Consider the following 13329-nt stretch of genomic DNA (forward strand, 5'->3'; position numbering starts at 1 on the left):
TTCTCTCTATCTCTCTCTCTCACACACACACACACAAAAAACTAACAATGAACACAACCGAGAATCATATGTATTAAGAACTCTTTGCCTATCTCTTTTTCTAAAATGTATTCATCTCTTTGCCTTTTAATTAAATTGCTTCCAAGAGAGAGTTTCATGAAAATGCGTATTTATATATGATGCATGTGAAGTCAGCCTTAAACCACATTTTGTCTGTATTTGTAGAACCTAATGTGGATGAAACAAGGTGACTTGCAATGTAGATCGATTGGCACCTTCCATAAGGTGACTCACAACTATAATTGGTATGTTGGGACTTGGTTAACACTTTCAACAAAATAAATGTGCGAATCCCACAATGATCAAGTAACAATGTAATAATCAAAATCAACAACACAATATTGAATTCTCAAGTCATCGTGTTGTTTCTCTCTTTAGAATCTCTTTGTAAACTTCTCACTAGAATGTTTACAATGAAAGAACGTTTTACTATTACAAAGAGCTATTATACATTTGACTAACCAAGAAGTCAAACTATAAAGTAAACTATAATTAAGCTCTATAATGTTGACTTTCTTTGAACATATTGACTTTTATCTTTGACTCTTTATGTCTTTAAATATTGTGATCTCGGATACAATAATGTTGACCTAAATATCTCCCCCTTTGTATTTGAGATTACAATTTAGCAAATATCATATCTAACAATCTTCTCCTTTGAAGACGATCAGACTTTGTTAACGAGACGAATCTTCATCTTTGAATCAATCTTTCCCTTTTTGACAAACACAATCTTTTGCTCGAAATCTTCATTTTGAAATTACCTTGAAACAATCTTTGGAAACTTCAGAAGCTTTGTCTTTTGTGTCTTTAACAGTCAACAAATCTTCAATGAAAAAATATTTTGAATCAACAGTAGGCTTGAGGCTTTGACACTACGTATACTAAGCTCATCACCATTATACCATGAAAGAATCTGGTTTTGTCTTATACAACTAAGAATCTTTGATATTTTGCTCCCTCTACACATATGTACACTTGTAAGCTTTGTCAGCTACCCGTCAACATCAGCACTTGCTTAAGATATCTTTGAAATCGGTATCATTTTATCACTTTTAATGACACATGGTATATTGTTTTTCTCCCTCATGATGATTAGAAGAATCCTTAACATCATGAACCATCAAAGACTAAATTGGCGCTAAAAAAAGCATCCCATCATACAAAGTAGATTACTCATTACTCCCCTTCAGAAAAATATCTCTTCTAGAACAAATTTTCTCCCCCTTGGAAAATGAGTAATCATTAAATGAACCTTCTTGAACATGAAAACCATCCATTAATTCCAAAAAATATATATGAATCTTTTCAAATTCATAAAGAGTTGTAACCCTGAATTAACAAATGAAACAATTAATATTCCCCCCCCCCCCCTCTAAATTAGTTTTTAAGTAGCATGAAACAACTTAGTACAATGGATGTACTTTATAAAAAGCTTTACTGACATTCACTCTCCGAGACTTTCATTCAATCATTGAGAATAGACTAGTATTTCTATGAATGTTCAGACAAAAAAACTTATTTTTTGTATGCATGTGTAGAAAGAGTTAAAACACTTTATGCTATATAAGTATGGCTCAAAATGTGAAAACATGTTCCATAGACTCAATTGATGAAATAAAGTTTGAAAGGCGGGTATACTTCCTTCTTTTTCAATATCTAAGTTTTTCGAATGAAAACGAAATAGATTATATGTTGCGTTCCAATGAAAAATTTAAACATCACTTTGTTGAGAAATAAATAGATAGCTGGTGGGGTTAAAGCAAGAATTAGCATGAATTCATTGCCTGTTTTAATGATGGTCACCAAAGAATTGTGAACCAACAATAATGTGGTTGTCAGCTTAAAGCGGTCGACACAGAGTTCTGTTGTTCTTTTAACTATGATCTCACATCCTTTGTTTATTTTATAAATCATCACTTCTAACCGAACTCTCATTCCCATTTTTTCTCACAGAACAATAAAATTAATCGATGAAATTATTAAGAGATAAATAAAAAAGCCTAGCTTAATTTTTCTACTTTTATTTGGTTTGTTTTAAACTTTACAATAATCCGAAAGTTGAATGAAAAGGGAATTTGTTTACGGCAGCCGTACATTTGGTTCGGTCGGCGACACGAAACTGTTGTTCGAGTTCAAAATCCTTCTCCTAAACGTTCTTGTAATTGATTTTGATTTATATGTTCGTCATTCCTAATTTTGAAACGGGAAAATTGATCTCATATCAAGATAGTGTGTGTGTGTGAGAGAGAGAGAGGCGAGGGTTAGGGTTTGTGAATCGAATTCAGATGGAAAGAGGGAAGATGACGGAGGTGATGCTTCATATATATGATGTCACAAACAGTGATTCAGAAAAGACCAACAACACCATTGTTCAGATCAACAGGATCTTCAAAGATGGAATCGGTCTCGGTGGTATCTTCCACAGCGCGGTTCAGGTTCTTCTCTTTCTCTCAGCAATTAAGTAAACTTTGTTTTTTATGGATACGATTTAGGGTTTCAATTCTTATGCCTTGGTTGTTGAATTTTGCTTTGGTTTCATCTATTAAAAGTTCGTATGTTTCTTATGCTCTATGTATTTTGAGTGAGTTTACCAAACTATAGAGTAGATCAATTACACTAGAGTATGCTACAGACCCACTATTATCTTTGATTGCAGTAGAATTGCATAAAGTCGTAATTTCACATAAGATGAAGTAGCTTATGATGGTACTTTTAGTAATCATTTGGTGGGGTGGTCCAAATATGTTACTCCCTCCTTTCTATACTGATAGTTCACATGTCAAAAATTTGGAAATGAAATGCCAATGGATAAATGCAACTGCGAGTGGCCAATTTTGCTTCATTTTATACTAAAGGATACTTTGTCTGGCAATAGGATTTGAAATGGTGGTTGCTGATAGTGCAATGAAGAATTACATATTAGATTAATCTAGTCTATTATTTAGTAAAGTGCAAGCAGAAGCACTATCAGATGACAATTGAAAATTTTCACCTTCACTTCTTCTACCTGATGAAGGATCCTGATATAATATGCCAGTGGTGCTAAAATTTTGATGCTCACAATTTTGTTAGAAAGACTGGATGAGAATTGTCGACACCATTAGGAGAATGTGACACGGGACTAGAGATGCTACTTTGAGAGATGCAAACATAATCAATACTTGACTACCCCTGCTTTTGTGAGTGAACAAAGGAAAGCTCAAGTATCCTATTTGCAACTACCAGTCTACCTTTTAAAGCATTTGATTTTTTGCTGATGCAATGTGGGATCTGATCAAATAAGTTCTATGTAAGTTGGAAGGCTAAGAAAATTTTATGTTTATGCTGAGCATACTGCCAAGAGTTTTTCATTATCTTAAGGAGCTCTTGGTGTATGTTGGTATCTCACAGGGGATGTGAATGTAGTTGTTGGGTAAAATAAGAATTGCAATTTGACTTCTTATAGCAACCCAGGCTACCTTTTAGAGCAGAAATAAATTGTTATCATTTATCTTCATCAACCAACTTTTAGGTACATTGTCGCTACTTTTCTTTTAGCATTGCATTTCTAATCATTTATATCTTTATCTATTAGTATCAACTGAATACTGTATAAAGGTTGGCCAGCCTCTCTATTCACTTTGGATAAGGATAGAAATTTGATAGTTAATCAAGAACTCGTAGCGAATCTGAAGTTGGATCTTTCTGGAAAGTTCATGTGCGAAGTGGTGAAGCCTGATACAAGGAATAGAAATTTGCCAAGCACGATGAAATAAGTCGTGGCAACCAGATAGAGCAAACAATATTTTTCATGGGACATTGCTTGATACGAGGAGAAATGGAGACTGTGCCCAGAAATGAAGAATAGAGAAAGGAGGAAAATGAATGGATGGAGCTTAAAGAATTTAAGGTTCTCCCATTTGGGTTGTCTAAATTTTTTCAGTCTAGGACCCTACTCATGATGCAAAAGTAACCAAGATAGACCATGAGCATGATGTGAACACATTAAAGCTTAGGCACAAAAGTTGGCATTTCTTGGACTTTTCCTGAAGCTTTAGTGGTTGTTGGGGGTACAATCTTTTATATGGAAGTCTATCTAGCCTAGGGAAATTCTAAATATAAGTCAAATTCCAACTTTAAGACATACGACAGGTGCTGTGTTAGTTTGATTTTGAAAATATTATGACACACACAACTTGCATTTGTGTTTTTATATATGTAAAATTATGCTTTCGTAGTAACATGGTACATCTTCATAATCAAACGCACAAGCAGTAGCAGCAGTGGTGTTAATGTGCTATGGCAGTTTGCCATGCTAGCAGCATGCTGCGCAGTTTGATAACAATAGTGAGTGGTTGAGCTTTTTTTTTTTGTTGATTAACCTGGATATCCAACCCGCTATGTGAGCCGACTAATCCCAGGGCGACCACCTGCTTTGCAGATAGCGCGGAGCCACCGCATTTGAACCTCCGTGGCCACAAGGGGATTTTTATTCCTTCTTGGATTTGAACCTGGGACCTCCTGGTACTTTTGACCTTTGGAGCCAAGCTCAAACCAATCAGGCACCACCCTTGTGGTGTGGTTGAGCTTTTTGTTTCTTGCATCACTGTATTATCATACTTTTGTCCTTTTTTAGGTGTTGGGATGCATGTAATAGATTAGAGAGGTATAGTTTGGTTATTGAATTGAAGAGTGCCCCCCAACACACACACAAAACAAGACCATAAAATAGCCTCCGCTAGACCCATCCCAAAATGAGGTTGGACCGGCCGACTGGGGGAGTCTAGTACTTGAGAAAAGTTCCATCTCAAACTTGTTTAAGTTCCTTTTTTAACATTAAAATCTCTTGACTCAATATAATCATCCTCGAAGTTCTAATTCATACCATGACAAACACATTCACCACCTCGATGACCCAGTGAATGCATCAAAACCACCACCATGTTGTCCTGTAACTCCACCTATAAGATTCTTGTCATCTCTAGTGAGTGTCCTGTGCCCTGCCCCTTCTCCTTCCAAGCTCCCCCTCTGCCTCTCTCTCTATATGTATGTATGTCTATGTCTGTGTGTATATATAGAAAGAAGGAAGTGGCTTCAATTTCAGGGAACACCTTTTCTCAAATCTGGGATGTTGCTTTTTGATCCTTTGATGTGGGCCCTTCCTGTCATGAAGTTACAATGTGAACGTGCCATTTTAATGCAATTATCGATTCTTTTTCTGAAGTTTCTTTTTTATACCCCTGTAAATTTTATAACATTGGCAATTTGACCATTTTCTTCTTTGGCACCAACTCTAGTATAGTCAGCTATGGGTAATGACTTATCGAAGATGTTGTTTCACGAAACTAAGTAGGTATTGGCACAGCGTTATCAGATGGGACTATTAAGGACATTCTGTATAGATGGAGAAGTTGAAATTAAATGGTATTGTCCTTGGTTCCTTATGCTCATTGATGTAAGTTTCCAGTAGACGTTGGAGGATGTTTAACTTCATAGGATCTGCAATGATTTCATTGCATGTGATGGAACAACAGATGGAAAAAAAGAAGGTGGTGGTGCAGGTGCCTTTGATGTGGCAGTGTGTGCCTGTATTATCTCTCTTTTTCTAACTATTGATATTTTCTTTAACTGATAATGATTTAACTTCCAACATAACATCCATTTCATCTATGTGGAAACATGCTTTTACCCTTACAATAGTTGCACCTGTTCGAGTGTAGGTTCGGTTTCAAGATTGACCATATGTATTACAGATGTAATTGTTCAGGGTATACGTAGTTCGAGTTTTTTGTTTGGACGTGTTACTAGTGATGTGGTCCCATGGACTGGATTTCAACTTTTGCCCTGCAATTGTTTCTCATTGGCAAGTTCGCTTAGCCGTTGACATTAGTTTTCCTTTATATCTGGCCACATTTCATACCCTTATATTTGTACATCTATTTATGCTTGTAATGATTCATGTCTGTTATGTATGGCAGATTTATGGAGAGGATGAATGGTCATTTGGGTTCTGTGAACAGGGAAGTGGAGTTTTTAATTGCCCTTCTGGGAAAAATCCCATGTACACATATCGAGAATGCATTGTTCTTGGGAAAACAGACCTTTCTATTTCCAAGGTGAATCAGATACTCAGGGAACTTAGTAGAGAATGGCCAGGAGACTGTTATGACTTGCTGTCAAGAAACTGCAATCACTTCTGTGATGAGTTCTGTGAGAGACTTGGTGTGCCTAAACTTCCAGGTGACTCCCATTCTCTTTTAGTAAATGGACATGACATTCAGTACTGAATTGCCTTATTCTTAACTTTAATATTTCTTAGCCTATGATACTTGATGTTTTAGAATACGTTTGCCCATTGCTGAGATTATAATTGCTTGGTGATTCCATCATTTGATATACAGATGTTTCTGCTAGTATTTTTTGATTTTCTTGATAGAAACAGTGAGGTGATCTGCTAAGCTGAATATGAGTTGTGGTTGTCTACTTCTGGTGCATGCATGAAGTAATAGAAGGGACATCCTCTAATTCTTCATCGGTAGTTGTTGGAAATTGTTGGCCCCTTAAAAACTTGTTGTTAGAGTCCCACATCGGCTAGACTTGAACCATTTCTCCTCTATATATGTTGGAACCTTTTTTCTCCCCTCAAGGGATCTTATGGAGAGTAATGCGATACATACACAGATCTTTTCACACATTCTTGCATGGTATCAGAGCTCAAGTCTACCACTCAGGGGCAATCTGTACCTCTGTTGGAGGGAGCATGTTAGAGTCCCACATCGGTTAGACTTGGTCTATTTCTCTATATATGTTGGAACCTGCTTTCTCTCTGCGAGGGCTCTTTTGGAGAGTAATGTTGGGTGTCAAATGTAAACCATGTATATCTTGTTTTCATAGACTATGTTTGATTTCAATTGGAACTGTTTATCACATTTAGATGCAGCACCCAGCATCACCCTCCTGTTGTGGAGTCCTCAGCATTTTTGCTTGTACTTATTAGAGTTGTGGTTGCATATGGTGCAGTTAGTTGCTGATTCAGAAAAAAGAACTGCTTTTTTTCTATGAATGAAATTTTGTCATCAACCTAGGGTTCACATTGACCCATTTCAAAATACTTTCCGTCTTCATTTTCATGGGTCCTGTCTCCCATCTGTACTGCCTATTCCTTAATTGAGATCCATAAAACAGAAACTAATAAAAAATATAGCACGGACTAAACATGAGAGTGCGAGTGAATGAGCAAATATCTTGTCCTTACGACCATTTTTATACGCAATTATGCTACAGGTTGGGTGAACAGGTTTGCCAATGCTGGCGACACTGCTGTAGAGATAGCAGGAAACACTGCTTTTCGGGTGAGCATATTCTTTCTTTCTTTCTTTATTTGAAGTTTGTTAAACACAAATAATCTGATTTCATGTGGTTTTGAAATAAATGTATGTAGTTGAGACAAGCTAAAACAGAGATAGTGTCGGCTAGCAAAGTGGCATATCAATTTCTTGCTGGCATCGCTTCAAACACGGGAGCAGATTCCATGGACAGTGCAAGTAAAGGCACCCCCATAAAGTTCCAACAACCGGCTTGGTTCAAAAACCTCGTGGCTGCTGGTGAAAAACCATCAAGTAGTGGTAGCGCACTTGAAAACGATCTTGTGCACTCTTTGTCACCCGAAATACCACGATGATGTTTGATGAGGACTTGCAACAACCATGGTAAGCTTTAGATTCACTAGATGTAAAACATTTGTTTTTTTTATGATCAACAATCTTTGCACGATTGCAGGAAAAGAAAAAAAAAACAACATTATATACTTGCATGGTCCGATAATATGGCTTTTGTTGTATCTTGTTCTTGAATTCTAGTACAAGTCGAAAACGGGGCACTATTTTAGCTGAAGCAAAAAGGGCAGCTTTTCCAAAGAACAAATATTCTAAGGTAAGTTGCAATGTTGTTGATTTTCATGAAATATGAATGGTGACCAAATTACATTGAGCTGTTTGGAAGAGAATTGAATTTTCATAGATTTCAGCATTCAGGGATTTCATCATTCCATCTTTTATGTCATGGAATTAAAATCCATTCCTATCGAATCTTTAAAAGACAAAACTATCCTTAAAAAGTCTGTTATATACGTTTGCTTTGCTCCTTGTCTTTAGTCCTTGATCCTTCACTGCTTCCCCCACCATCGACTATTGCCATTGCCCGCATAGCCAACACCATCTTTGTTGCCTCCCCCACCATCAATCCGCCACTCCAACCGCCTATTATTTTCATCATTAATTTTATCATTACACAGTTATTTGTAATTTAAGCATGAAAAAGGATGAAAAGTAATAGAAGGGTATTTTGATCATTTATTATTATTTCATTCTAATTCCGAAGTTCAATTTATGTCGAACAAACATGTATATTCCAATTCCTACTTCCATTTTTTTTTCAAATTCCAATTCTGCTTTAATGAATTCTAAGGGGGTGTTTAGTTCACATAATGGAATTGGAATCCATAAAAGGAATTTAACTTTAAAGGAATTGGAATGGAATTTGACCATACGTTTGGTTGGTAGGAATTGGAATGAAATCTTTCAAAAGAATTGGAACAATCATCTTTGTTTAACCATCCCACCCATTCCTAGGAATTTTATCCCTATTTGAGATAGATGAATCAATGGAACTGGTTACTTTTTATTGGTATTAGAAGCACATTACATTATGGGAGGGTAATGTTTCGCAGTTTAAGCCCCACCCACAACCTACCAACCACCATGTTACTATTGTTGTCGTCACAGCTATCACCCTACCCTACCCTACCCTACCCTACCCTACCCTTCCCTTCCCTTCCCTTCCCTTCCCTTCCCTTCCCTTCCCTTCCCTTATCAAACCCTGTCCCACCACCCCTGCTCCATAGGTGGGGGTTGTTGGGTGTAGGTAGGGTGGGGCAATAGGTGACAGGTTGGTAGCTGTGACGACACGATGGCGTGGACGTGGATAGGTGGAGGGGTGGTAGCTGTGACGATGATGGTGATGGGATAGTAGTCGGGTTGTTAGGGTATGGGAGTTGGTGGGTATGATGACAACAATAATGGTATGGTGTTTAGTAGTTGGTTGGGGTAGGGTAGGGTAGGGTGGGGAGCGAGTGAGTGGCAATTGTAACGGCGACAATAATGGTGTGGTGGTGGGGGTCAGGTTAGGGGTGTGACAGTAACGATGGTAGCATGGTCGTAGTAGCAATATGCAGTGAGTGACCGGGGGGTGGGTGAGTGTGATGACAACAATAGTGGCATGGTGGGTGGGTGGCGGCGACAGTGGTGGCGTGGTGGTGGGGGGTTAGAGATGGAGCATGACGAACAATAGTAGCATGGTCGTGGGTGGTGATGAAATTCAATTCCTTCCATTATGTTAAGGAATGATAAATTCATCAACTTGTGGAATTCATTGGAATTTGAAGAATTTCATCCATTTCAAGAAATGAACCAAACAAAATAATTGAAATTTGGTCAAATGAATTTGTCAATTCAATTCCATCAAATTTCGTCCTCGAAATTTCATTCCAACACCAAACGTAATGATGCTACGAGCTAATTTGAATTTGGGGTTGCATGTGTTTTTATATGTTTGGTTGTTTTCCACAAACCATAAATTTAGCTATATCCTAAACCCTAAATTTTTGGAATATTAATTTTTTTTAAAGCTCTTATAGGCAGAGCTGTCACTGCTTTGCTCTCCAGTGTTAAAATATTTTTAGGATAATGAAAGGTGATATCATATTATTTTTTCTATATTATAATAATAACGTAAGTTTATTTTGATAAAATTGGTGTGTACGGTCTTTTCATCCTTTTTAAGTTTGGTTCAAAATCCAATTTCTATCATGTTCTCAGTTTTTAACTTTTAGTTTTAGGTTTATTACATCTTTAAAAAAATTGTGATAAAAACTTGAACACATGACCTTACATTGTTGTTGCAACAATCTTCATCGTGCCTTTCACCAATTGATAAAGATCTTCCAAACCGAATAAAACATAATTTCTTCTTAATATGAATCGGGGTTTTTCAAACTACCATCAATTATATAAAAAAATTCATTGTACTATTATATATTTATGTATATGAAAAATGTCTAAAAATTAAATTATTCACTTTACATGTGTTAATTATAACTATTATATGATATATAAAATCATAAAATAACTTTTGGTGGCAACTAGACAGACACTTAATCTATCCATTCCTATTCTCTTATCCTGTCCACTCTTGTCTAGTTCTGTTCTATCCAATCATGTCTCCGTATCAAACGCTACCTTACCTCCGCTTACAAGTCTACATGGCATTACCTATACGGTGGCACTGATGCAAATGGCGTTTGTGAAGGCAGGGGCAATCTCGTCATTCAACTATCCGCATCTTGGTGTTTTTAACATACCTTAACATAAGTTGACATGTTAAAATATGTTAACATAATATTAAGATTTGTCCGACAACGTTAATGCTCACTGCTTTTATCTTAATGTTTATCGTTTTATCATATTAAGATATATTAATGTTCATCGACTTAATGTTAAGGTATGGTAATATTTTATCGTTTTCAACGTTGAAATTGCATGTTTAGACATGTTAAAGTTATAAGGTATGCAACAAATAGAAAAGGAGATCAGATACTATGCTAGAAAGCCCTAAAAGAAACCTGCCTCCTAGGCTTGCCTAGTTTGCGATCTAGGATCGAGTAGGCACCACAATGGGCTTAATGCATATATACACCATCCTTGTACACGATAAGATTATAAGAAAACTGTATCGAATGTCCAAATCTAGGTGCAATGCTGGCAGTCGGCAGATATCAGGACCGCATAGAAGTCCATTAGCTTTACGTTTAGTTTCAACTTCGCAAACCACATGACGAAGAAATGATCAAAACAACAAATTCTCTGAAAACATACACAAACAAACACAGATTATGGAACCAGAGTTTCAGCCCCTCAGCTCAGCTCAGCTCAGCTCAGCTCAGCTCAGCTCAGCTCAGCTCAGAGTTCTGTTGTAAACAAAGGCATCCACATCTTCATCATCTACAATCTGAAGTGAAGAAGCAACATCTGCAACTATCACCTCTGCTGGCCATCTATAACATGGTGCCCGAAAGTCACTTATGAAAGACCCAAATCCGTTCCAATGACCATTGAAAACCCAACCAGTTTCTTCATTAGGACTTGTGGAGAGTTGGTGATCGGAAAGGATAGCAGCTGTTGTTCCAGAACCAGAACCACCCACATATAGGTCGAAGTTTCTGGCACGGTTCCAAGAATTGGGCTCTTCAGGGTCTTCACCAATTAGGACTTGTAATGCAACTGCCTCCGCTATTGCAGCACCCTCTTCGTCAAGCCTTTGTTGCTCTTCTTTCTTCTTTTCCTTCTTCCTCTCTAGCTCTGAGATGATGGCTGCAGAGGTGGCCAGGGTTTTCTCCAATCTCCTTTTTTTCTTCTCCGCCTGTTTGTTACGATCCAACTCATCTTTCACCTGCTTCTTCTTCCCTTTTCTAATACCAGATGCTGCTTTGCCACGCTCCATTTCTTTATCTTATATAATCAACTCTCTTAGTTATTCAATCTTGCCTGCTAAACTTCTTTCAAGAAATTGTTCTCTTGTTCTCTGGGGCTACACCCACTTGGGTCCTAAGGAATTCCTCATTTTACAGACAATACAATCTCAAGCAGATAAAGACGGATATGGCAAAACAAGAATATTGGTGAGCAGTTACTAAACTATCCTTTGGCATCTTCCCAAAGCCCTTAAATTTGCCCATTTTGCGTAACACTAACCCAATAATTATCTTAACCAGTAAGTTCTTTGAAGACCTTCTGTTTCTGCTTCCCTGCTTACTATTGCTATCACCTCTTTACCAATTACAGAATTCAGCAATTTGGGAATAAATGAACTAGGAAAAGAACATCGAAATCTTTACAGGTTTAAATAACCCACCTGGAAAGAAATCAAAGAAACACCAGACTTGAGATCGGATATTACTTGTAACAGGGATCACAGAAATAGCATAACTACATGGGAACACACATAATAGAAAAATGATTAATTAACTCCTAGATTCTGGATCATAAGCAATACAATTGTGACCTAAGAGTAGCACCCACACTTCTTTTTACATCAACATTGCATAGTAGACAAAGGGTGATTGGCCCAGCGGCTCCCGGGTTATCAGTACAGCCCAGAGAGGCCAATCAGGGGAGGAGTGTGCATGTATATAAATATAATATGCTTAATTCTTAAAATTAACATTGTGGGGAAGATGAAATGAATACATAGGTAAGAGATGGCACACAAACATGTTACAATTATCACATCCCAAATAGGATCTGATTGGCTTGGTAGTCAATTTTTACTTCATAGTTCATAAACAATTGTGGAATAACAATCACAATTCAGTACAAACAAGTTATGGAAGATCAGAGACTAACAATCATATTTCATAATCAATAAATGATACAACTACAGCAGGCATGTTTTCAAGCAACAAAATACACGATCTGAAACTCTTAGAACTCTGCAGATGAAAACACTTGCGATCCTTCAAACACAAAAAAGTTATACAAAAACACAGGGATATGGTTTAGAAAGCCAGTACTTCATATTTATTTATTCATCCACTTTCTGAGTCAAGATCTAGATACATGCCAATTGCCAAGTGATAAGAATACAACCACAGCAAAATTAGGGTTCTAAACCAGAACAAAATTACAACAAGACATTAATCAATTACAAGAATGGTAGTTAAACACAAACTTAGACGCATCACATGAAGCGATTCTCTCTATTAAAAAAAAGCAACTAAAATATAAGATCAACTCATAAGATTAACACAAAATTTACAGATTCAGATCATAAAACACAAATCAAAGAACCAATACTGATCAAATTGAAATCGAAATCGAAAACAACAAAATTAACATGAACTCCAACCTTCTTAAAGAGCGAAATAGATTTAAAGCTTCGTAATTGTGAGTAATTGGATATGAAGGTGAAGGTGAAGGTGAAGGTGAAGGTGAAATCTTTTGGACCGGATCAGATAATGATATATTGTACGGAAGGGCAAGGTGGTAATTATAGTCTTATTGAGACACACAGATGGCGGCAGATTAGAGCGCTTAGCTGGAATAGCGTGACTCTGTCTGATAATGACACGCGTAAACAAGTAATGAAGGGTCCATATTTGAGGCCGCATAAAACAGTACAAAAAGGACGGCTGTGGTGTCATATACTGTACAAAAAAGTAACCTCACCACTCAA

The 13329-nt window shown here is 37.0% G+C and overlaps 2 protein-coding genes across 4 annotated transcripts; one reads left to right on the plus strand and one right to left on the minus strand.

Moving 5' to 3' along the window:
• Positions 1–2137: 2137 nt before the first annotated feature.
• Positions 2138–8057, plus strand: LOC112525953 (deSI-like protein At4g17486). 3 transcript variants are annotated; one of them, XM_025136287.1, is made up of 5 exons: positions 2138–2498; positions 6021–6282; positions 7327–7394; positions 7484–7751; positions 7822–8057. In XM_025136287.1, the coding sequence occupies exons 1-4, from the start codon at positions 2349–2351 to the stop codon at positions 7721–7723; spliced, it is 720 nt and encodes a 239-aa protein (XP_024992055.1). In that variant the 5' UTR covers positions 2138–2348; the 3' UTR covers positions 7724–7751; positions 7822–8057. The 3 variants fall into 3 exon arrangements, with proteins under 3 accessions (XP_024992055.1, XP_024992056.1, XP_024992054.1); XM_025136288.1 differs by having other exon boundaries at positions 7902–8057; XM_025136286.1 differs by having other exon boundaries at positions 7484–8057.
• Positions 8058–10837: 2780 nt separating this feature from the next.
• On the minus strand, positions 10838–13080 carry LOC112525931. Its single transcript, XM_025136256.1, has 2 exons — positions 13003–13080; positions 10838–12009 (listed from the first exon to the last, which is right to left on the minus strand). Exon 2 carries the CDS (start codon positions 11596–11598, stop codon positions 11053–11055), a length of 546 nt encoding a protein of 181 aa, XP_024992024.1. The 5' UTR covers positions 11599–12009; positions 13003–13080; the 3' UTR covers positions 10838–11052.
• Between the last annotated feature and the right edge of the window lie 249 nt (positions 13081–13329).

This window comes from Cynara cardunculus (assembly GCF_001531365.2).
Source record: "Cynara cardunculus var. scolymus isolate 2C chromosome LG 13, CcrdV1, whole genome shotgun sequence".
NCBI lineage: Eukaryota > Viridiplantae > Streptophyta > Magnoliopsida > Asterales > Asteraceae > Cynara > Cynara cardunculus.

Coding starts and splice junctions, on each gene's coding strand:
- LOC112525931 (XM_025136256.1), bottom strand. CDS start 11,598: ATGGAGCGTGGCAAAGCAGCATCTGGTATTAGAAAAGGGAAGAAGAAG.
- LOC112525953 (XM_025136286.1), top strand. CDS start 2,349: ATGGAAAGAGGGAAGATGACGGAGGTGATGCTTCATATATATGATGTC. Junction 6,283..7,326: donor TGGTGTGCCTAAACTTCCAG/GTGACTCCCATT, acceptor ATTATGCTACAG/GTTGGGTGAACAGGTTTGCC. Junction 7,395..7,483: donor CAGGAAACACTGCTTTTCGG/GTGAGCATATTC, acceptor AAATGTATGTAG/TTGAGACAAGCTAAAACAGA.